Below are 25643 nucleotides of genomic sequence, written 5' to 3'. Positions count from 1 at the left end.
GATGTAATTAAACTGAGAAGACTGGTAGCTTGGTTATGTTTCTGTGTTGCTTGTAATAACACAGGGCTGGGTGTGTTGTTAAGGTTGTTCTTTCCCTGACTTCTTTGTCACTTATTCAATAGAGGCAGACCTGTGTGATATATTTATACCTACAAGGGCACTGTCAGAGTAGCCCTAGTTACACATTGTGAGGATGTGCTGTTAAGTTCCTATCTCACTTTTCCCCAGGTTCCTGCTGTAACAGCCTGATACCCTCCCATCTGCTTCTGAAATGGCTAACAACACAATCACCATATCCAGAGAAGAGCTGGAAGAATTAAAAGAAGCATTTAAAAAAGTCGGTAAGTGTTCAGCTGGTTCATACTTGTGAACAGAGCTTTGTAACATGATAAGTTTATCCATACACCTTTGGAATTTCTGAAGTATCTATTTAAGGGCATAGTTCACATTTATCAGGCTAGTGAGCTAAACATTCCTGAATTACATTTAGATCATGATATTTATGGAATATGTTTAATTTAAAGGGACACTGAACCCAAATTTTTTCTTTCGTGATTCAGATAGAGCATGCAATTTTTAGCAACTTTCTAATTTACTCCTATTTTCAAATTTTCTTCATTCTCTTGGTATCTTTATTTGAAATGCAAAAATGTATGTTTAGATGCCGGCCCATTTTTTGTGAATAACCTGGGTTATTCTTGCTGATTGGTGGCTACATTTATCCACCAATTAACAAGTGATTTCCATGGTACTGAACCAAACAAATAGCTTAGACGCCTTCTTTTTCAAATAAAGATAGCAAGAGAACGAAGAAAACTTGATAATAGGAGTAAATTAGAAAGTTGCTTAAAATTGCTTGCTCCATCTGAATCATAAAAGAAAAAATTTGGGTTCAGTTTCCCTTTAAGGTTGTTTTGGTTTAATTGTAGATCTGAATTTTTTTCCTGCAACATTCGTAAAGGGACATAAAAGTCAAAATTAGAACTTCAGGATTCAGACAGATCTTAAAATTTTAAAAACCATTACAATTTATTTTCTCTCTATATCTTTTGTGGAAACTTTCTATTAGGGCAAATTGAAGTATGCTCAGGAGCAGTATATGGCATCAGTGTTTGCAACAATGTTCTACATATAGGGCAAAATTACGAGTGGAGGGCAAAATTATACTTACACGAACGCTGGTATTTGAAGTGCGGTGCAATGCGAACGAGACCTCGTGTTCGCATTCCTAGGAAACTATGCGCTCAATAGAGCGCGCTTCCATAGGCTCCAATGGGAACCTCATTCTCATGCCGTGAGACACAGTGAGACGCAGAACTAGCACAGCGCAGGGGGTAAGTTGCGCAGTGATGGACAGCAAATGTAAATATATATGTATATGAATATATACATGTATATTTATGTATTTATATGTGTATAATACACATATACTTATATAAACACATAAATATATATCAGCATATACGTATAAATTTACTTGGAACACACAGTTCCCATAGACGCAATGTAAAGGCACTTTTCAGTGCTGTTTTTTTCTAACCCGCCACAATTAATCCCATAAAACTGCTTCATGCAGTTCTTTAAAAAAAAAAATCATAGATACTATTTTTTTATTTATTAAAACACAACCTCATACTAAAGTTTGGGGCAAATTGGGGCACTTTTAAAAATGAACTAGAGGTCTGACCTCTGGTTAATTTTCGGAGCGCTATTTGGTACCACAAGCTTGCAGTAGCAATAACCAGCCACTTGGCTGATTATTTAGCACGCACCTGCAAATGGGCAAATTTGCCCGTTTGCATGTGATTAATTAGCGCTCCACTTATTATCAAGCCCATAATGTTTAAGACACATGCATGCTTCTGAGCCTATTTAGATATGCTGCCATGAAAAGGAACTACATTTGGTACCACAAGCTTGCAGTAGCAATAACCAGCCACTTGGCTGATTATTTAGCACGCACCTGCAAATGGGCAAATTTGCCCGTTTGCATGTGATTAATTAGCGCTCCACTTATTATCAAGCCCATAATGTTTAAGACACATGCATGCTTCTGAGCCTATTTAGATATGCTGCCATGAAAAGGAACTACATTTCTGCCAATGATATCAAGGTTGTGTTTAAAATGTTATTCTCTATCTAAATTATGTAAGGAATATATATAGAGGACAGCGCCAAAAGTAAAAATAAGTATACAAGCTCAACTTCAAGGGGTATCGATTGCCTAACTGAATCGTTTTAGTTATATGGAGTAGATATATAGGTGGAGGAGCACCTCCAGCAGAGGCTTAAAGGGATACTGAACCCAAATTTTTTCTTTCATGATTCGGATAGAGCATGCAATATTAAGCAACTTTCTAATTTACTTCTATTATCAATTTTTCTTCGTTCTCTTGATATCTAAGCTAAGCTAAGGAGCCAGCAAATGTTTGGTTCAGAACCATGGGCAGCACTTGTTTATTGGTGCTGTCCAATCAGCAAGGACAACGCATTTTGTTCATCAAAAATGGGCCGGCATCTAAACTTACATTTTTGCTTTTCAAATAAACATACCAAGAGAATGAAGAAAATTTGATAATAGGATTGAATTAGAAAGTTATTTAAAACTGCATGCTCTATCTGAATCACGAAAGAAAAATTTTGGGTTCAGTGTCCCTTTAAGTATACTATAAACAGAGTATTCAACACTGTGGTTAGGTGTTGCGTTATACCACTAAAATAGTTAAATTGTGATAGTATCCTGGTGCTATTAGAAGAGCTGATATAAAATGACTGGATAAAACAATAATATTTATGGAACGAATAAGTAAAAAATGCTAGAGTGTGATATCAGTATAGTCAATATTGCTCATATATGTGACTAAAGTGTATAGCAAGTGTATCTAGCAAAGCGTGTTTAAAAAGTTACAAATATAACTGCAACTATGTTGTACATTATGTTAGAACAGCTTTCATGTTGAAAGTTATGTTAGAACAGCTTTTATATTAAAAAGTATATATGTAATAAAATGCAGATTAAAAATGATGTTAATGTTATATAACATCAATAGAATTATACACTAATAATCAACAAGTATTACATAGGTCATGGAAAATAAACAAATATTGTTAAGATCATGGGTTTAGAATTTAACACAAAAAAATCGGCCAATCTTAAAAAAGTATATTAAAAATTGTGCACAGAGAATATATAAATATCCAAGTGAACAAAAGGGGAAGATGATTACAGGTAATAATAAAAATAAAAAATAGAAATATATGAGTGAAATGTCCCAAATGTAGGGATAAAGTGAAATGTCCAAAAGAAAGTTACTACTTCATTTATTTAATGTCCTATATGTGGAAAGTGTAGTCAAATCATGGGTGTAGTGGGACTTCGCGGGTCACAAGTGAGGATAAGTGCGGTCCGATAAGGTGGCCAGTAAATGGAGTATCCAGAGTGCAACGAGTGATACTAAGAGGCCGAATTATCAAATGTCTGTCGGACCTGATCTGACAGTGCGGATCAGGTACGACAGACATCACTGAATGCGTAGAGCAATACGCTCTCCATATTCAGCATTGCACCAGCAGCTCTTGTGAGCTGCTGGTGCAACGTCGCCCCCTGCAGACTCGCGGCCAATCGGCTGCCAGCAGGGGGTATCAATCAACCCGATCGTACTTGATCGGGTTGAATTCCGCCGATGTCTGTCCGCCTGCTCAGAGCAGGTGGACAGGGTTATGGAGCAGCAGTCTTTAGAAGACTCGCCAGAAACACGGGCCCTCAAGCTCCATTCGGAGCTTGATAAATGGGCCTCTAAGTGTGGATCCAGTTAGGGGTAACCTATGAAAAAAAGAACACAGAAGGCTGCACAAAACAAGCACAATAATGCGAATACAATTCAAAATGTGCTCACCGTATTACAGAAAAACTCGGGCTGGTATGTCGTATTTAGGAGCGGTCTACGCGTTTCAGCCTTTAACGAGGCCTTTGTCAAGAATAATTAGTGTTTACACTTTTTGCGTCACCAGCTCCTACTAAGCATGTGCAAAAATTCACAGAATATACGTATATGCATTTATGATTGGCCAATGGCTATCACATGATACAAGAGGATTGGAAATAGACAAAACTGAAATTTGTCAGAAAAAAATCTGCTACTCATTTGAAGTTCAGACTTAAGTGCTATTGCATTGTCTTTTTATCATGCATTTGTGTATTATGCAAATCTACTGTATTTACTGGTCCTTTAACTTTATCCCTTTAAACTATTTATTAGGGACCCACACACTTCATTTTTGGTTTAATATAGAACATTTAGGGTAGTTTCAATTAATCACAATATAGTTTTAATTTTGTTTCAAATATATTTTTATTAAATGTAAAATGTTGTACGCTATGGGCTAGCTAGATCATAACCCAGTTTCCAATATAATACCTGATAGTAACAAGGCATAAATCTACATTTGAGTTAATAAAAACTTTTGTTCATACCATTTGTTAATTGTACAACTGTATGCTATGCAGCCCTATGTCTTTCTGAAAAGAAAAGCTGGCGGTAGACACATAACACATAATGAAACTTGCTTTCTTCCTCTTTTTGGTGTTTGATCGTGATACTGATAATGATTCATTTAAAGGGACACTCAGGTTAAATAACATTTTCATGATTCAGATACAGAATGTAATTTTAAACAACTTTCCAATTTACGTCCATTAAAAAAAATGTGCACAGTCTTTTATATTTACAATTTTTGAGTCACCAGATCCTACTGAGCATGTGCAAGAATTCACAGATTATATGTATATGCATTTGTGATTGGCTGAATGCTATCACATGGTACAAGGGGAGTGGAAATATACGTAACTTTGAAATTTGTTATAAAAAAATCTACTACTCATTTGAAGTTCAGACTAAGTGCTATTGCATTGTCTTGTTAACTTGCATTTGTTGATTATGCAAATCTAATGTGTTGACTGGTCCTTTAAGGGTTTACATTTAAAAAAAAAAAATAACTTGCTGTCCCATTTTGAGGACTAATCAATGTTTCTAGCAGCAAGTCTAACAAACAGAATTAACTAAATGTACTAACAACTTTCACATCCTCTCCAGTCTTATATATACTAGGCTGCTTTCACTAAAGCTCACTCTTCTGTTTTAGCGAATAGGCTCCATAGAATAACATATAAACTAGTGAGACTAAAGAGGCTTATGTTGAATCTAGCATTAGACAGTAATGTTGACACTCCATGCATGGTTGATCCTGTGAGTCTATGCTAATCACAGTCTAGATGCTTATGGGTTTACTTTTTATAGTTTGCATCAACATTAAAAACTAAGTGCTAGCATCCCTTGCCTTTTGTTATGTTAATGTTACTATACTGCATTTTATGATCATTATCTTGGCTCATATTTTTATGTTTTTTAAAAATGTTATTTATAACATTTATGATATACTAGGCGACAAGCCTGCCCAGAGGGCGTCTATTTTAAAAAAAAAAAAATACAGACCCCAATGCTAATATTAAAAAAATATAAAAAATGTAAAATTACAGAAAAAAATGAACAAAGCTATCCAAAATAAAATAAAAATAAACCTAATCTAATACCCCTATAAATATAAAAAAATCCCCCCCAAAATAAAAACACCCCCTAATCTAATCTACCAATAGCCCTTAAAGTGAAGGTCCATTTTGATGAATTAGTACCCGGTTTTTAATAAACCTATTAAAAAAAAGGCACTTTATAATTTATCAAAATTGACATTTCACTGTTTTCTTCAAAAACTTACCATTTAATCCTGGCAGCTGCTCCAGCACTTCCTCCGCCCGTCGCAAGCCGTAAGTGCCCTTGTTTTTAATAGGTTTATTAAAAACCGGGCACTAATTCATCAAAATGGGCCTTCACTTTAAAAGGGCTTTTGCAGGGCATTGCCCTAAGTTAAACTGCTCTTTTACCTAAACAAATTACTAATTACCCCCTAACAGTAAAACCCCCCACCCAACCAACCCCCCAAAATAAAATAAAAACTAAGTCTAAAAACACCTAAGCTGAATGCCTTTTTTAAGGGCATTGCGGAGGTGCGGAGTGGTCTTCCTAGATGTGCGGATCCAGAGCGGCGGTCCTCAGTGGCGGTTCTCAGCTGCGGTCCTCAGCGGCGGTCTTCAGCAGAGGCGGTCCTCAGCGGCCTGGAGGCTTCTCTTCATCCGATCTCTGTCGTACACTAAAAATTAAATGGAACGTACTGCATTGAAATTGGGGTAACCTTGCATTTTTTTAGAAAAGCCAATAGGATTAGAGCTACTAAAACCCTATTTACTGTTCAAATCACCCAATAGGATTTCAGTAGCTCTCATCCTGTTGGCTGATTTGAAAATGTCAGCCAATAGGTATGCAAGTTACCCCATTTTTAAATGGGTACCTTGTATTCAATCCTCAGTGTGCGGCGGTGATCGTACGAAGAGGATCTCCATGCTGGATGTCTCCGTGTTCGCTGGTCTTGTTCCGAGGTCACCTCCCCGTCGCCTTGGTCCTGGATGAAGCTATAAGAGGTCCCCGCTCTGGAAGAAGATGTCACCGTCTCCAAGAAGACGTCATCGCCTGGAAGAAGACCTGCCTTAGATTAGACTTAAATTTTTTTTTTTGGGGTGGCTTTTTTTTTTAGATTAGGGATTTTTGGGGCTGTAAAAGAGCTGATTGCCCTTTTAAGGGCATAAAAGAGCTGAATTCCCTTTTAAGGGCAATGCCCATACAAATGCCCCTTTAGGGGCAATGGGTAATTTATTTATTTTTATTTTGGGGGGTTTGGTGGGTGGGGGGGTTTACTGTTAGGGGGGACTTAGTATTGCCTTTTAAGGGCTATTGGTAGTTTAGTTTAGATTGGGGGGGGTTAGAATTTTTTAATTTAATTGTAACTTAGTATTTTTTATTTTATGTAATGGGTTTAATTTATGGGGTGTTAGTTTAGGGGGCTTACTAATTAAATTATTTATTTGTGTTGTGGAGGGTTGGCGGTTTAGGAGTTAATAGGTTAATTAGATTTATTGCGATGTGGAGGTTTGTCGGTTTAGGGGTTAATAGGTTTATTGCGATGTGGGGGTTGGCGGTTTAGGGGTTAATAGGTTAATTAGGTTTATTGCGATGTGGGGGTTTGGCGGTTTAGGGGTTGATATTTTAATTATGTTATTTGCGTTGTTTAATTTGCAGATATGGGGTTAATAACTTTTTATTTTATGATGGGGGTGGTGGTGGTTTAGGTGTTTGTTAATGCTTTGTGCGGGCGGTTAGTTTTTTTTAATTAATTTCTGCGGGCAGTTAGGTTCTTTGTTATTTTGTGCGGTTACATGTTTTTTCATTATATTTCATGCGAGTGCTGGTGTGTTTTTTTTCTCATATGCTGTGTTTGCCTACGCTGCATCTGCGGTGGATTCTTTCACCATCCTGCCATTTTCGGGAATCCACCTCATCCAGATGGATAATTTTTGCTGTGCGCACAGCCAACATTCTTTTGCCTGCCTCGCGCAGCCAACATTCCTTTGAAAATACGTGCGCAACTGACGACGGACGCGTTACAAACGCGATTATAGTATACATAGTTCTTTTTGTGTTTTTATTGCCTATCCTAGTAAATAAAATTGTAAAAAACAGGGGTTAAACTGTATATATATATATATATATATATATATATATATACAGGCATAAAGGGGCTCTTTAACTCACAGTGGTTCAACATAAAAGCATCTTCTGGTGTCACACTAGGGGCAAATCAGTTTAAAACTTGCTCACAGAAACACTATTTATATTCAATACAGAGTGATTTGAGATGGGTATGGTTCTAGGTTCACAATCCTTGCAAAATAAAGAACTGATATGTAACCATTCTAAGCACTTCTGTACATCTTTTTATATTTAGAGGGATATTAAACACCTCTTGATTTTGTGTACAAAATATGTTTGTCACTCACTCCCTAGAAATGCTTAAAAGCAAATTCTGTAACCTAGGTTTTCTTCAAAATGCTGCAAATCAATAGCTGGCATAGACAGAGTATGGGACTAGCAATATGTTACACAAAAGCAGGAGGTCTTTAATATACATTCAAAGGACCACTAAATGTAGCAGAATTGCATAACTAGCAAGTGTATAATAAAAAGACAATATTATTCCCCAACCTCCCTGACCCCCCCCCCCCCCCAAATAGCTATCTAAACCTCTTTTTTTTGTTAAACAATTTTTTTTTATTAACATTTTTATTTTTTATTTTGTTGCCGGTAGTGTAACCGCCCGGGTTGGCTCCAGAAGGAATGGGGGCATTTTTTTTTCACGAGGGGGCACGCATTTACAAAGCACGTATGAGAGTCAAAATAAGAGCAGACCTACATATTCTGCAGGAAAGTGTAGCTTCTGGCTGGCTTATCCCCCACTATTAACATTTGGATAATATGTGCTAAATCACTAGGTAAAAGAATGAAGTCTAAATCATATGCAGTGCACTAAAACAGAGCCATTAAACTTGAGACCCCCAGTGCAATAGCTCCTTAAAAACAATTCACCCCTTAATCACCATGATCCAAAACCCTTAAACTCATTCTCAAATATCAATCATGTCCCCTAAACAGCCATGCACCCCAAACCCCCCAATGCAATTAACCCCTTTGTTTGCAATAGTAGTGAGGATACAAGGTTTTCAGGTACTGGTCATTTTGTAGATTATATTTAGCTATACCTGTTTCGCAATAACTAACGGATATCAGGCTATGTACTGTGAACCTATAAGAATATGATTGTATCATATAAATATAAGTCTATAAATGGCTACCGGCTTCTATTGACGCCATAAAAGTGCACTGTGATCTTAGGCCTAGCCTAAGATCACAGTGCACTTTTGAGGCTTCAATAGAAGCCTGTAGCCATTGACTTATATTTATATGATACAATCATATTCTTATCATGGTCTATGGTTTAAGAAAATGAGTAGGATAGTTAGGTAAAATTAATAGGGTTAAAGACAAGTCCAAAAAGTCTTTAATTAACTTCTAATTCCAAATAAGAGGTTAAGACACGGAGCTCCTTGCAGATCCGTGATGCGACCTCACAGTTCGGCAGCTAACTCTTCCCCCAGCATGCAGCATTACATAACAATTCATTATTTAATTTATTATTTTTAAAGTGTATGATCATATCAATATTTTTTGAGGGGGCACAGCATTCCATTTGGGTAGGCATTGCCCCCCAATGCCCCCCCTTGGAGCCGACCCTGTAACCGCCTCCCTCCCACCCGTGATCTTTAGTTAGATCACCCAGATCCCCTTGTAGCCCCCACACTCCCAGATCCCATTGTAGCATGGTTGCCCCATACCTCCATGTCCCATTACTACAAATTTTTACCGCAGTGTGGGGCCCCACCCACTTCTTCCCGCTCACAACCACCACCCGACTTCCGCCTACACCTCCCGACGGCTCCAGCAGAAGATCGTTACAGACAGTGACACACAGTAATTTATCAAAATTGACATTTCACTGTTTTCTTCAAAAACTTACCATTTAATCCTGGCAGCTGCTCCAGCATTTCCTCCGCCCGTCGCAAGCCATAAGTGCCCTTGTTTTTAATAGGTTTATTAAAAACCGGGCACTAATTCATCAAAATGGGCCTTCACTTTAAAAGGGCTTTTGCAGGGCATTGCCCTAAGTTAAACTGCTCTTTTACCTAAACAAATTACTAATTACCCCCTAACAGTAAAACCCCCCACCCAACCAACCCCCCAAAATAAAATAAAAACTAAGTCTAAAAACACCTAAGCTGAATGCCTTTTTTAAGGGCATTGCCCTTAAAAAGGCATTCAGCTCTTTTACTGCTCTTAAAAGGGCAATCAGCTCTTTTACAGTCCAAAAAACCCTCATCTAAAAAAAAAAAAACACCCCAAAAAATAAAAAAAAAGCCTAAGACTAAGTCCGGCGGTGAAGGTCTTCTTTCAGGCGGCTTCATCATCTTCTATCTTCATCCATAGTGAAGGCAGAGCGGAGGTGCGGAGTGGTCTTCCTAGATGTGCGGATCCAGAGCGGCGGTCCTCAGTGGCGGTTCTCAGCTGCGGTCCTCAGCGGCGGTCTTCAGCAGAGGCGGTCCTCAGCGGCGTGGAGGCTTCTCTTCATCCGATCTCTGTCGTACACTAAAAATTAAATGGAACGTACTGCATTGAAATTGGGGTAACCTTGCATTTTTTTTAGATCAGCCAATAGGATTAGAGCTACTAAAACCCTATTTACTGTTCAAATCACCCAATAGGATTTCAGTAGCTCTCATCCTGTTGGCTGATTTGAAAATGTCAGCCAATAGGTATGCAAGTTACCCCATTTTTAAATGGGTACCTTGTATTCAATCCTCAGTGTGCGGCGGTGATCGTACGAAGAGGATCTCCATGCTGGATGTCTTCGTGGTCGCTGGTCTTGTTCCGAGGTCACCTCCCCGTCGCCTTGGTCCTGGATGAAGCTATAAGAGGTCCCCGCTCTGGAAGAAGATGTCACCGTCTCCAAGAAGACGTCATCGCCTGGAAGAAGACCTTCTCCATCGGACTTCAGGAATGGTAAGTATACATTAGATTAGACTTAAATTTTTTTGATTTTTTTGGGGTGGCTTTTTTTTTTAGATTAGGGATTTTTGGGGCTGTAAAAGAGCTGATTGCCCCTTTAAGGGCATAAAAGAGCTGAATTCCCTTTTAAGGGCAATGCCCATACAAATGCCCCTTTAGGGGCAATGGGTAATTTATTTATTTTTATTTTGGGGGGTTTGGTGGGTGGGGGGGTTTACTGTTAGGGGGGACTTAGTATTGCCTTTTAAGGGCTATTGGTAGTTTAGTTTAGATTAGGGGGGGGGGGGGGCTTTTTATTTTCATAGGGATTAGTTTGAATTATTTTTTATTTGTGATAATTTTGTTTATTTTTTTCTGTAATTTTAGACTTATTTTTTGTAATTTTAGATTTTGTTTTTATAATCTAATTTTAGATTTTATTTTTAAATGAATGTTAGATGTGAATGTGGGGGTTTGGCGGTTTAGGGGTTGATATTTTAATTATGTTATTTGCGTTGTTTAATTTGCAGATATGGGGTTAATAACTTTTTATTTTACGATGGGGGTGGTGGTGGTTTAGGTGTTTGTTAATGCTTTGTGCGGGCGGTTAGTTTTTTTAATTATTTTCTGCGGGCAGTTAGGTTCTTTGTTATTTTGTGCGGTTACATGTTTTTTCATTATATTTCATGCGAGTGCTGGTGTGTTTTTTTTCTCATATGCTGTGTTTGCCTACGCTGCATCTGCGGTGGATTCTTTCACCATCCTGCCATTTTCGGGAATCCACCTCATCCAGATGGATAATTTTTGCTGTGCGCACAGCCAACATTCTTTTGCCTGCCTCGCGCAGCCAACATTCCTTTGAAAATACGTGCGCAACTGACGACGGACACGTTACAAACGCGATTATAGTATACATAGTTCTTTTTGTGTTTTTATTGCCTATCCTAGTAAATAAAATTGTAAAAAACAGGGGTTAAACTGTATATATATATATATATATATATATATATATATATATATATATATATATATATATATATATATATATATATATATATATATATATATATATATATACAGGCATAAAGGGGCTCTTTAACTCACAGTGGTTCAACATAAAAGCATCTTCTGGTGTCACACTAGGGGCAAATCAGTTTAAAACTTGCTCACAGAAACACTATTTATATTCAATACAGAGTGATTTGAGATGGGTATGGTTCTAGGTTCACAATCCTTGCAAAATAAAGAACTGATATGTAACCATTCTAAGCACTTCTGTACATCTTTTTATATTTAGAGGGATATTAAACACCTCTTGATTTTGTGTACAAAATATGTTTGTCACTCACTCCCTAGAAATGCTTAAAAGCAAATTCTGTAACCTAGGTTTTCTTCAAAATGCTGCAAATCAATAGCTGGCATAGACAGAGTATGGGACTAGCAATATGTTACACAAAAGCAGGAGGTCTTTAATATACATTCAAAGGACCACTAAATGTAGCAGAATTGCATAACTAGCAAGTGTATAATAAAAAGACAATAATTTAACACCATGGGGTAGATTTATCATAGTGGAAGCGGATATGATACGATGTAGCGTAACATGTCCGCTGCCCATCGCTGTCGGCATTTATCATTGCACAAGCAGTTCTTGTGAACTGCTGGTGCAATGCCGCCCCCTGCAGATTCACGGCCAATCGGCTGCTAGCAGGGGATGTCAATCAACCTGATCATATTTGATCGGGTTGGTTTCTGTCCACGGCCTCAGAGCAGGCGGACAAGTTATGGCGCAGCGGTCTTTAGACCGCTGCTTCATAACTTCTGTTTCCAGCAAGCTTGAAGGCTCACGCGGAAACAGGGGCATCAAGCTCCATACAGAGCTTGATAAATCGGCCCCCTACTCTCAATTTGAAATAAGCAGTAGATTTTTTTCCTGGCAAATTTATTTTTTTCTCCCAATATCTGGCTCCCTTTATCATGTGACAGACATCGGCCAATCAGACTAGTATATGTATAATCTAGGAGCTTGTGCACATGCTCAGTAGGATCTTGTTCCCCAGAAAATGTGCATATAAAAAGACTGTGCAAAATTTGCTAATGGAAGTAAATTGGAAAGTGTCTTAAAACTGCATGCTCTATCTGAATCATAACAGTTTATTTTGACTTGAGTGTCCCTTTAAGTTCAGTTGCTTATTTATTGTTAAATTAACATTCTAAGCAACATGGGAAACAGGGGCCTCTAATCCTTTTGTCAAGCAGCCCAGTCTACTCATCCCTGTCTGGCCTTTATTTACTGTTTCCCCTGTACAGAGATGCAAAATATGTTGGTACGTTACAAAAACCTGATGATAATAATAATAATTACAATAATAATAATAATATATTAATTTATTGAATGGAATATTTGAATAATAAAATCCTGAAAGTTATATAAATGGCTGTTCTACTGCAACGTTATTTGACCTTTTATTGAACGTGAAAGGGAGGAAGATTATTTCAGTAATAATTAATGAATAATAAAAATGCTTAGTGGTTGTTGAGAACTGGCTGCAGAATACAGCACATGCAGCAGTAAGAATTTATAACGCAGGCTTAAACAGCAAAGGTTGTAGTAATTATAGTAACTGCACTACAATTGAAATTCCACAGGTGACACGAAGCAGTTCAGTTCCTCCCAACCAAGACTGTGACATTAGTTTAAAGAAATCCTCTTAGTGGGCTTGTATCCAAATAAAGGCAAGGCGGACATGGGTTGCACATAGCAAACATAAATGTGCTCACACCCATTATACAGAGATGAGTGAACCTAAAGGGAAACTTAAAATATTCTTATTTTTTAAATACATAGGAGGTTGGGCTTTTGCTTTTATTATATTTAACCCTTTCACTGCCGGGACTTCCAGAAAAAAACTTGCCCAAAATACCAGATCATATTTAGCATTTTTGCTATCACTCCATTGAAACTTATTTTTTAAGTAGACAACCCAAGGTATTGATCTAGGACCATTTTGGTATATTTCATGCCACTATTTCACCGCCAAATGCCATCAAATAAAAAAATGTGGTACTTTTTTCACAAACTTTGGGTTTCTCACAGAAATTATTTACATACTGCTTGTGCAATCATGGCATAAATATTTGTAAAAGTTTCTCTAGGATACCCTTTGTTCAGAAATAGCAGACATATGGCTTTTCCATTGCTTTTTGGTAATTAGAATGCCGCTTATTGCAGCTGCGCACCACACTTCTATTATTCCCGGTAAGGAAGTGGTTAATTAGGTATCTTAAACGGTTAATGTTAGCTTTAGTGTAGAGATTAGCCCCCTACCTGAGATTCCTCACCCCCTGATCTCAACCTGATCCCTCCCAAACAGCTCTCTTCCCTCCCCCACCCCCCACTCGTAACTCCCATCTTAGGTACTGGCAGACAGTATATATATATATATATATATATATATATATATATATATATATATATATACATTTTTTTTTCCAGTGTAGGATCCCCCTTATCCCCCAACCTCCCTGACCCCCCCAAATAGCTCTCTAAACCTCCCCTCTGATTCTTAGGCACCATTTTAGGTACTGGCAGCTGTCTGCAAGTACCTATACAACTTTTTTTTGTTAAACAATTTTTTTTAATTAAGATTTTTATTTTTTATTTTGTTGCCGGTAGTGTAACCGCCCAGGGTCGGCTCCAGAAGGAATGGGGGGCATTTTTTTTCACAAGGGGGCACGCATTTACAAAGCACGTATGAGAGTCAAAATAAGAGCAGACCTACATATTATGCAGGAAAGTGTAGCTTCTGGCTGGCTTATTCCCCACTATTAACATTTGGAGAATATGTGCTAAATCACTAGGTAAAAGAATGAAGTCTAAATCCTATGCAGTGCACTAAAACAGAGCCATTAAACAACTTGAGACCCCAAGTGCAATAGCTCCTTAAAAACAATTCACCCCTTAATCACCATGATCAAAAACCCTTTAACTCATTTTCAAATCTCAATCATGTCCCCTAAACAGCCATGCACCCCAAACCCCCCCAATGCAATTAACCCCTTTGTTTGCAATAGCAGTGAGGATACAAGGTTTTCAGGTACTGGTAATTTTGTAGATTATATTTAGCTATACCTGTTTCGCAATAACTAACGGATATCAGGCTATGTTCTGTGAACCTATAAGAATATGATTGTATCATATAAATATAAGTCTATAAATGGCTACCGGCTTCTATTGACGCCTTTAAAGTGCACTGTGATCTTAGGCCTAGCCTTAGATCACAGTGCACTTTTGAGGCTTCAATAGAAGCCGGTAGCCATTGACTTATATTTATATGATACAATCATATTCTTATCATGGTCTATGGTTTAAGAAAATGAGTAGGATAGTTAGGTCAAATTAATAGGGTTAAAGACAAGTCCAAAAAGTCTTTAATTAACTTCCAATTCCAAATAAGAGGTTAAGACACAGAGCTCCTTGCAGATCCGTGATGCGACCTCACAGTTTGGCAGCTAACTCTTCCCCCAGCATGCAGCATTACATAACAATTCATTATTTAATGTATTATTTTTAAAGTGTATGATCATATCAATATTTTTTGAGGGGGCACAGCATTCCATTTGGGTGGGCATTGCCCCCCAATGCCCCCCCTTGGAGCCGACCCTGTAACCGCCTTCCTACCACCCGTGATCTTTAGTTAGATCACCCAGATCCCCTTGTAGCCCCCACACCCCCAGATCCCATTGTAGCGTAGCGGCCCCATACCTCCATGTCCCATTACTACAAATTTTTACCGCAGTGTGGGGCCCCACCCACTTTTTCCCGCTCCCTCCCACCTCCCCTGTTGGGCTGTCCACCCACCACCCGACTTCCGCCCACACCTCCTGACGGCTCCAGCAGAAGATCGTCACCGTCTGTAACGATCAGGCATCTGTCTTCATATGGAGGCAGAGCACCGATTGCAGTCCGGCTCCATAAGCGGGAGATGCCTGTAGCTTCAGGAGCTCCAGATCTTGGCTGTAACTTAACAGCCGAGAGTTCTGGAGCATCCTGAAGCGACAATGTATATATACATGGTGCGGTACAATAGCCAAAGTACCGCACAACATATATGTACGTCGTATTGGGTGAAGGGGTTAATAGTCCAATATGACCTTGATTGTACCATAGGTTTTTGCATCCTTTCAAATAATGGCTACAAAAGCCTAAACAAGCACACATATAGATGATAGTAGGTAGGTCAGCTGAGAAACGCTATTTGTGTCGGAAATGAAAAAAATATCGGAATGGCAAAGTGAAACCATATTAATAGCACTAATAACGCCATATTGTATGGAATAAGATTGCTGTCAAAAAGGCAAGTGTGTGTGATTCTTTATCATTATACATGTGAATGCAAATCAATTTAAAAAAAAATAATCTTTAATTACAAATGCAATTTTTTTTATTTTTTTTAAAAGCACAAGTTTGTTTGCTGGAAGTAAAATCTAATACAAGTTTTTCTTTTGGAAGCACAATTATTATTTTTTTGGAATCACACTTCCAGCTTGTGTCAAAACACTGTAAAAATTAATTCTGTTTCCCATTTTGCTTAAATACTTGTGATGTCACAGCATTCAATTCACTAGTTTGCCTGGGAACTAGCTGCCCTTTTGCTTTCGATTAAATGTGGAGAAATGGCGGTCAACCCCAACATATCAACATCGCAACATGGTTTAACATGCTAGAATAAATTATTCTCATTCACAACATCATACAACACTATAGAGGAATTTTGATGTTTAAATTACAGTTTTCATGGTAGCACAAAAACTCACTGTAGCATTTGGTCTTCGTTCAGAGCCCAAAGTGCTTACTCTGCCTTGTTTTATAATAATAATCTACTACGGAATATTGATTTTGATAGTTCCCAGGCAAACTACTGAACTGAATGCTGTGACATCACAAGTCCCTTAGCAAAATGGGAATTAGAATTTATTTTTGACAGTGTTTTGACACATGCTAGGTGTAATTAAAAAAAAAAAGAATTCTACTTCTAAAAGAAAAAATTGTGTATTTCCAAAAAACAAAAGTGTAATTCCAAAAATGAAGATTGTACTGCCAAAAAACAAAATTGTAATAAAAAAAGAATTCTATTTGTAATTAAAGATTTGTATTTTAAAAAAATAAATTGTATTTAAAAAAATAACCAAATAAATAAATTGTATTTGAAACGTTAGACTTGTATCTGTATGTCACAATTTATATACAATAAAAAGAATCACACATGCTTTTTGACAGCATTCTTATTGCATAATATTGTAGCCCCATCTTTAAAGGGACACTGAACCCAAATTTTTTCTTTTGTAATTCAGAAAGAGCATGCAATTTTAAGCAACTTTCTAATTTACTCCTATTATCAATTTTTCTTCGTTCTCTTGCTATCATTATTTGAAAAAGAAGGCATCTAAGCTTTTTTTTGTTTTCAGTACTCTGGACAGCACTTTTTTATTGGTGGATGAATTTATCCACCAATCAGCAAGGACAACCCAGGTTGTTCACCAAAAATGGGCCGGCATCTAAACTTACATTCTTGCATTTCAAATAAAGATACAAAGAGAATGAAGAAAATTTGATAATAGGAGTAAATTAGAAAGTTGCTTAAAATGTCATGCTCAATCTGAATCACAAAAGAAAAATTTTGGGTACAGTGTCCCTTTAAGTTGAACACCCCAGATGTAGAAGAAAAAAACTAAAGGAGATCCCATATTTGCTCAGTCTTGGTCTGTACAGTGTTAGAGATGCATAATTACATATGGGTCGATTTATCAAGGCCCGAATGGCCCCTGATGTCCCTGTTTTCCGATGCCCAGTAGTTAAGAAGCAGTGCTCTTAAGACTGCTGCTCCTTAACTCGTCTGCCTGCTCTGAGGCGGCAGACAGCAATCTGTCCGATCGCATACGTTCAGGTTGATTGACACCCCCTGCTAGCTGCTAATCTGTAGGGGGCGGCATTGCACAAGCAGTTCACCAGGATTGCACAAGCAGTTCACCAAATGCGTATGCTGCCGGCATTCAGCGATGTCTGTCAGACATGATCCGCTGAGCGGATCATGTCGGACAGACCAGCCCCATAGTGTTAGCTGACAAACATCAGCTCCTGCGTAAGCTAATGGGTCTTGCTTAGTTATTCCTCATTTGAGGTTGGTTTCTGTAGAATTGTGGCATGTATTATAAATGCTCCTATCCCATCTTGTTGTTCTCTATGAATATCATGTTTTTTTAATAAAGTGAAACCAGGGAGCATCCAGCTGTGCCACTGTACCAACTTGACACTTCCCACCTGACCTCACCCACAACAGACATAAGCCCACCTACAACATGTCTGACTCCGCTTCATAATACTGAGTTACTCTGTGTCTGCCCCCTATTGCAGGCATCGTTTACATGGTGTCATGCATACACATGTACTTCTTTGTTTTGCAATACAGTTTTATTTTATTTTTTAAACATAGCTTTTTTTAGTGCTACATTTATGTAAAATCACATTCTCTCTCCTTTACCCTCTCCTTGCTCAAGGTGTAGGACCGTGCATTTATAAAGGACACTCATATACAAATTCAAGGGAACTGGCAACTTTACAGTTTGGGGGTGCTACTAATAACAGTTCATTGTATTAAAAGCTGCTGCATGAATCTCTTTTAAACATTTTGTGCCCACTCTCTCCCACCCCCGCCAGGAAGTTGACATCTGCTGATGCTTCTTGTTTACAGAGATTTTCTATAGCCAATTCAGCAGTACTGGAATTTTTAGTATAGGTGGTGATTTCAACAGACAAAAGCAACTATTTAAAATTACAAAATAAAGGTATAGGGGTCTATTTATCAAAGCGTCAACTGAAAATATGCTTGAATTCCGCGTCGTATTTGTCGCGAGATTGATCTGTCGTAGTTATCAAAGCGTCAAGATCAGCAAATGTTGAAATTTGTGACGTAATATACGATCCCGCAATCTCAATCCGACTCAGATCGATGCTTGCGTCATTACAGATGTTTCGAATTCAGATTCGACTCTATTTGAAGCTTTTCCAAATGTATCAAACATTTAACAGGTACACTCGTGTGTATTCCGACGCAAAGTACCTCGTTTTTAATCCACCACCCTTGAGGTCGCAGATACCATAGAAGTCAATGGGAGTCTGAAAACACAGAAAGCTTATGTTCGATGCTGCAAGAGAATGAAGTATATTACATAATAAAAGTAAATTAGAAACTCTATTAAAATTGTATACCCTTTCTAAAACAAACAATATTTATAAGTAGATATAGGGATAAAAATGAAAAAGACATTAATACTTATGGATTATGCTACAACTTTATCTCTCATTACAAAGCAAGGGGACAATATTATTTCTACAAATTTGTTGAAAAGTTTTGCCCCAAACTTGTCGCACTAATAGATAGAGATAAAAATGAAATAAATACACAACATAATATAGCTAACTTCCTTTTTATTTTTGAAAGATCTATGTGCACCATGTTTAAGCCATGTAATACAAGTCACACTCATACAAGTGGAGGGAAAAAAAGCCATATCTGACACATTCCATGCAAAACTCTAAAAATGGACTGGACAAAATTATTGGCACTTTCTCAAACTTGTAAGAAATAATTGCATTCCAAGTTTGTGATGCTCCTGTAATCTGTAATTAAACTCACCTGTATCAATTAGCAGGTGCTGACAATATAGAAATCACACCAGAAACTAGTTAAAATGGTGAAAAATTGACTCAACCTTTCTGTTGTGTGTCTCTGTGTGCCACACTGAGCATGGAGAAGAGAAAGAGCTGCAAAGCATTGTCTGAGGATTTGAGAACAACAATTGTGGAAAAGCATGGACAATCTCAAGGTTACAAGTCCATCTTCAGAGATCTTAATGTTCCTGTGTCCACTGTGTGCAACATTGTCAAGATGTGTACAGCCCATGGCACTGTAGCTAATCTCCCTGGACGTGGACAAATTTTTTTTATCAAAGATTAAATGGAAGGATTGTTTGAATGGTGCATAAAGAACCTCTATCAACTTCCAGACAAATTCAAGCTGACCTTCAGGCACAGGGTACAAATGTGTCAGCTTGCACTATACGTCGAAATCTGAATGAAAAGGGACGCTATGGTATGAGACCCAGTAGGACCCCACTGCTGACACAGAAACATATAAAAGACAGAAGAGTTTACCAAAACTTACCTGAGGAAGCCAAAAGCTTTTTTGGGAGAATGTGCTGTGGACAGATGAAATAAAATTATAGTTTTTTGGTAAGCCCATCATTCTATTGTTTTCAGAAAAAGAAAAGAGGCTTTTAAAGAAAAGAATACAGTTCCTATAGTCAAACATGGTGGAGGTTGTTTTGGTGTTGCTTTGCTAATTTAGGCACTGGATATCTTGACTGTGTGCATGGCATTATGAAATCTGAAGACTACCAAAGAATTATGTGGTGCAATGTAGGGCCCAGTGTCTGAAAGTTGTGTCTCCGTCAGAGGTCATGGGTCTTACAGCAGGACAATGACCCAAAGCATACGTCAAAAAGCACCCAGAAATGGTTTAAGACAAAGCACTGGAGAGTAGAGCACCTGTAGAGAGATCTCAAAACAGCAGTTGGGAAAATCTGAGCTACCTGGAGCAGTTGGCGAAAGAAGAGTGGTCCAACATTCCAGTAGAGAGGTGTAAGAAACTCATTGAAACTCATTGATACAGGTTACAGGAAGCAATTGATTTCAGTTATTGTTTCCAAGGGGTGTTCTACCAAGACAAGTAGCTGTATCATATTTATGCAATATTTTATAGTTAAAGTGTTTTACTGTGTATGTACTGTAAATATTTCCCATTCCAATGTTCTTCACATAGGGTAATATTAATAATAAAGTATTTCTAAATATATATGGATATATATTTTACCAAAAAAACATCAGATGTATATAGAAATATGTGTTTCAGAATAAATAGAACATATTTTGATATGTGAAGAACATTGGAATGTGAAATATTAATATTTCATGTTGCGATATTCTAAGATCAGATTTTTACACACCTTGGGTTAGTGCTTGTGCGAAATTTTTTTAATTCCAACTTGTAATACACACGCTACCGGAAGCATTCAAAATGCAGACTGCCTAAATTGGAGACTTACTTTTGTGATTTAAAATAATTGGTCTTGAAAAAGATCCTGCTATGGATCAAAACGTCGACTTGAGACAATAAATGTTGAAGAACTTTGTGAAAAGTTAAGACCTGTGAGTGCCTCTTCATTCCCAGTGTGGGGTATGTCTGTGCTTGGGGATGTGGTGCTGGTACTTAGCAATAAACCAGGGCACTAAGACTTAATACAGTGGTTTACTACTAAAGAGTTAGTGTATATATGGCTTGTCCCATTTGGCCAGATGTGATAACTAACCTTTCCATTTTTGCTTTTAAATCTTAGCTGTGAGCTTGTAAGTGAGTGCTGGACTTTCTTTGTGTGTTGTATTAATTTGTTTTGCAATTTTCCCTATGGTTGTTGCACCCAGACCTGTCTGGGGTTAATTGCCTGTGACTCTGGGGACAGCGCAGCTTCCTGTGAGCGCCCGTGAGCACCCAGGGCTGAGCATGTTACAGGGTCATGGGATGTGTACCCGGTCCGGTATGAGAGTGCAGTCCTCTTCCGTGTTTTATATATATATATATATATACATTTCTGGAAGATTGCACTCCAAGCAAACCAGATAATCCAATGTCCTGGGTGCAGCCAAACAAGCAAACAAACATATAGAAGGAAGCACACTCCTAGGAATCCTTAAACAGGCACTTTTATTCAGTGAACGTTTTCGGACATAATATAGTCCGTCCTCAGACCAAAAAAGTATTTATATATATATATATATTGTATATATGTGTAAATGGTTTTAAGCAGGTGTATATATATGTACTTGTAGTAATAGTAACAACTCCTCCAATAAGGATATCATGTTTAACCACCAGTAAGTCTATTGCCTGTTCCACTCTGGTGCAAGACCAGTCCAGCAATAGTGGAGATTAATAAGGCAGTCCACAGTAATGTCAGATTATAACAACATGTATGGCTGCTTCATCCAGTAATGAGAGTTCCCTCTTTGAAAAGAAGATCCTCCCCAAGTGGTTATGAAAAGATAGAGAGTGGACAAGCGCACAAGGGGACACTCCTAGTGAAGATCGTTGTGCCAGTGCTATTCACTAAAAAGGATGTATAAATGCACACTCACGTGATTCAACCTCATCCAGTATGAGGTATAGATAAGACACTTGATTAAAGGTGATATCTGTTCCTAATGTCCTTGTGCTGTATCTGCTGTGGTTCTCTTTCTATTTTTCCTGTTATTTGCCAGGAATTCTGTCCCAAAGTGCAATAGAAGCTTAGATGGTTAGCTCCGCCCCCCGCCACACTCACTTAATGCTATTTGCAATACCGGAGCAATATAGTAACCAGACATTGCATACAATATTGTGCGATCTGAAACCAAGGTGGATGATCCAAAAAAACTTCTTTTTCATCCACTTTGGCTTCTCTATTACCTCCTCTAGGGTACCAGGGGATAAAATCTGTTCCTTGCACTCTGAGAAGGGATCTATCAGAGTTATGGTGATATCTAAAATGTTTGGCTATTGGAGTTTTGGACTCAGGGTCCTCAATAGCCCTGATATGTTCCAAAAACCTATCTTTCAGAGATCTTTTTGTTTCACATGTATATTCGATATTACAACCTAGGCATGTTAATAAGTATACCATGTGAGTGGTATTGCAATTAATTAGGTAACGAATATCAAACTCTTTATTTAAAACCTCAGATTGGAATTTGTTTTGCTGTATTACATCTGAACATGTTTTACATCTGAAGGCGCTACATTTAAAACATCCTATTCTTTTTTGTAACCATGTAGTAGGTTGTGCCTTGGGAAGCATAGAAGGATATAGAATATTTCTCAAAGTTTTAGCCTTTCTTGAGCCAAATTTGCATATATATATATATATATATATATATATATATATATATATATATATATATATATATATATATATATATATATGCATATATATATATATATATATATATATATATATATATATATATATACATACATATAAACACATACATTCATATGTACACAAATATAGACATATCTATATAAGTGCATTGGAGCCCTTAGCAGTCAAGAAGATAACATGAAAAAAACATATTTATGCAATATTCATATTTAATAAAAGTTTTAACTATGTATTTACTGTAAATATTTCACATTCCTATGTTCTGCACATAGCAGAAGTATTTACCAATAGATATTCCTATTCATATCTGTATAACTATATATGATCATATATATATTATGTGGTCTGAGGACGGGGATAATATCCCTGAAACGTCACTGCTATGATTGAATAAACGAACCGCTAGATTTGGAGTTTTGTCGTTAGATGTCTAACGCTCACTTCAGACACGACTAAATACCGGAGTTAGAAAGATCCCATTGAAAAGATAGGATACGCAATTTACGTAAGGGGATCTGCGGTATGGAAAAGTCGCGTCTGAAAAGTGAGCGTTAGACCCTATTTTGAGTGACTCCAAATACCGGCGGTAGCCTAAAACCAGCGTTAGGAGCCTCTAACGCTGGTTTTCACGGCTAACGCCAAACTCCAAATCTAGGCCTAAATGTTTGTATTGCAAAGACCCGGTGAGTGTTTTTCATTATGCTTATCTGGATTTCCATGTTAATTGCACCCTGGGCAGCTGACTTTTGAAAGTGTGTGCAGAGCCCTACGATAAGCATGGCCAGAGGGCAGTCTATGTTGAAAAAATACAAACCCCCTAAGCTAAATTTACAAAAAATAAAAAAGTAAAATGACAGAAAAAGAAACAAAGTTATCCAAAATAAAAAATGTAAACCTAAACTAATACCCCCATAAAAGTAAAAAATCCCCCAAAATAAAAACACCCCCTAATCTAATACTAATATACCAATAGCCCTTAAAAGGACCTTTTCTAGGCCATTACCCTAAGTTAAAAAAGCTTGTTTACCTCTAAAAAATACTAAGTTCCCCCTAACAGTAAAACCCCGACCCACAAAACCCCCAAAATAAAAAAAACTAAACTACCCATTGCCCCTAAAGGGGCATTTGTATGGGAAAAAATTAAAATAAAAAAGCCTAAACCCGCCTGGAAGAAGACCTTCTCCGTCAGACTTCAGGAACCGTCAGTACCTATTTTTTTAAGGAAAAGAGCTGTTTAACCTAGGGGAATGCCCTACAAAAGACCCTTTTAAGGGTTATTGTTATCTTATTCTTAGATTAGGGGGTGTTTTTATTTGGGGGGGGCTTTTTGATTTTCATAGAGATTAGGTTTATTTTTTTTTATTTTTTTTTTTTTTTAAATTCTTTTTATTAGTCAGGAACAAATACAACAGGTACAATCAAAAACAATCAGATGCAGGTTATTGGAAGATACAAGATACAATATGAACAAGTACATCAAAATGATACAGGTTCCGGAGCAAGACATGATGAAGTGCGCTAACAAAGTTTTATTCTATGATGAATAGTGAGTCGAACATCCGAGAGTGAATCAGATAGACTTAGTGCATCTGAATAGGAGTCTTTTGTAATCACAGGTTAAGGTCCGTCATATCTGCCCTGATTTTGCAAAAATTTTCTTTTTTTTTTTTTTTAAAACATCTAAACAGTGCTTAACAATATGTAACATATAACAACATGCTAACGGATTACTCCGAAATTACTCTTCTTGGATGGAGGGGCATGGGGGGAGGGATGAGGGTGGAGGATGGAGAGAGAGGGGAGAGAAGAGAAAAAAAAAAAAAAAAAAAAAAAAAAAAAAATTAGAAAAGCATAATTTCCGTTGGGAGGGTCGCGGCGTTGGCACGCTCATTAGGGGAGTCAGGTTGCACCAATGATGCATCACCACCCTCATCAACATTGAGAGAGGGCAATATTTCGGAGTGTAAGAATGGTTTTAGGATTTGGTCTTTTAAATCCCTGTGTAGGGTATTTATAAACGGGCACCATTTTTTCCAAAACGGCCTTAGTCTACGCATCGTATCCAAGCGTGCATCATATTGTTCTATGTATAGCTGTCTGATTAGTAAACGTTTAAACTGAGCTATAGTTGGGGGGAGTTTGGAGGTCCATCTAGACAAGATGCACTTCCTTGCCAGCAACATGCATAATGTTAGTATCTGATGCAGTTGTTTATGTGCGTCGCCCCACTTAAAGAGGTAAATCTCTGCTGTTTTTATCTCTATTTCTATATGAAACGTGGTTTTAACCCAGTATTGCATATGACCCCAAAAACGTCTGGTAATCGGGCAGGCAAACCAGTAATGTAGGAAAGAAGGGGATTCACTGCTGCATTTAATGCATTGGTTAGGGTACCGATCACTCCATTTAGATAGTCTATGAGGTGTGATATAATCCCTGTGGATTAGTCTGACCTGCGCCTCTCTGAGAGGAATCGCAAGTGTAGCCCGTCTTGCAAGGTCTAGGCTGTCCGTTAAGTCTTGTACTGTCACTGCAGTTGAAAAGTCTGCGACCAGTCTCGCCAACATATTGGTTTGGATTAGGGTCTCTGTTTGTCTTACCAGGCGGGTGTAGAAGTGCGAGAGAGAAAATCTCCCCACCTGAAATAATGTCTGCGCTATAGCGAAGGGCGATGGGTCCCAGAAACCAGTGTTGGTTGTCTGTAGGGACGATGCATAGTGTCGCAGTTGGAGATATGCATAGAAATGCCGCTGCGGGATCTGGTATTTAGCCTGTAGCTCCTGAAAAGAGCGTATGGTACGAAGCAGAGGGTCCAAGACATCCCCCAAAACTCTGATACCGAGAGTTTTCCATATAAGAAATGGTTCATGTTCGCTTCCTGCCGGGAAGTCCGCATTCCCGGAAATTGGTATGTACCTAGGGGGAGGGCCGGCTACCCCCAAGAACTTGTGGATCATTTGCCATGCTTTTAGCGGGTCTCGATATAGCACACTACAGGCAACTGCAGGTGGCAGGGACAATAATTTTGCATACGGGAGGTAGGCCGGTTTCAGGGGCGCGAGAATC

The 25643-nt window shown here is 37.9% G+C and overlaps 1 protein-coding gene across 1 annotated transcript in view; it reads left to right on the top strand.

Moving 5' to 3' along the window:
- The window catches only part of PLS1 (plastin 1), a 168344-nt gene that overhangs the window by 18964 nt on the left and 123737 nt on the right, over nt 1-25643 (top strand). Inside the window, exon 2 of the mRNA XM_053710016.1 lies at nt 229-341. Within this exon, the coding sequence (XP_053565991.1) occupies nt 272-341 (70 nt within the window). The 5' untranslated portion in view covers nt 229-271. The remainder of the gene's footprint in view (nt 1-228; nt 342-25643) is intronic.

This window comes from Bombina bombina, chromosome 4 (assembly GCF_027579735.1).
Source record: "Bombina bombina isolate aBomBom1 chromosome 4, aBomBom1.pri, whole genome shotgun sequence".
Taxonomy (NCBI): domain Eukaryota; kingdom Metazoa; phylum Chordata; class Amphibia; order Anura; family Bombinatoridae; genus Bombina; species Bombina bombina.
The sequence above is the reverse complement of the archived record's forward strand: the minus strand, read 5'-3'. Positions and strand labels throughout refer to the sequence as shown.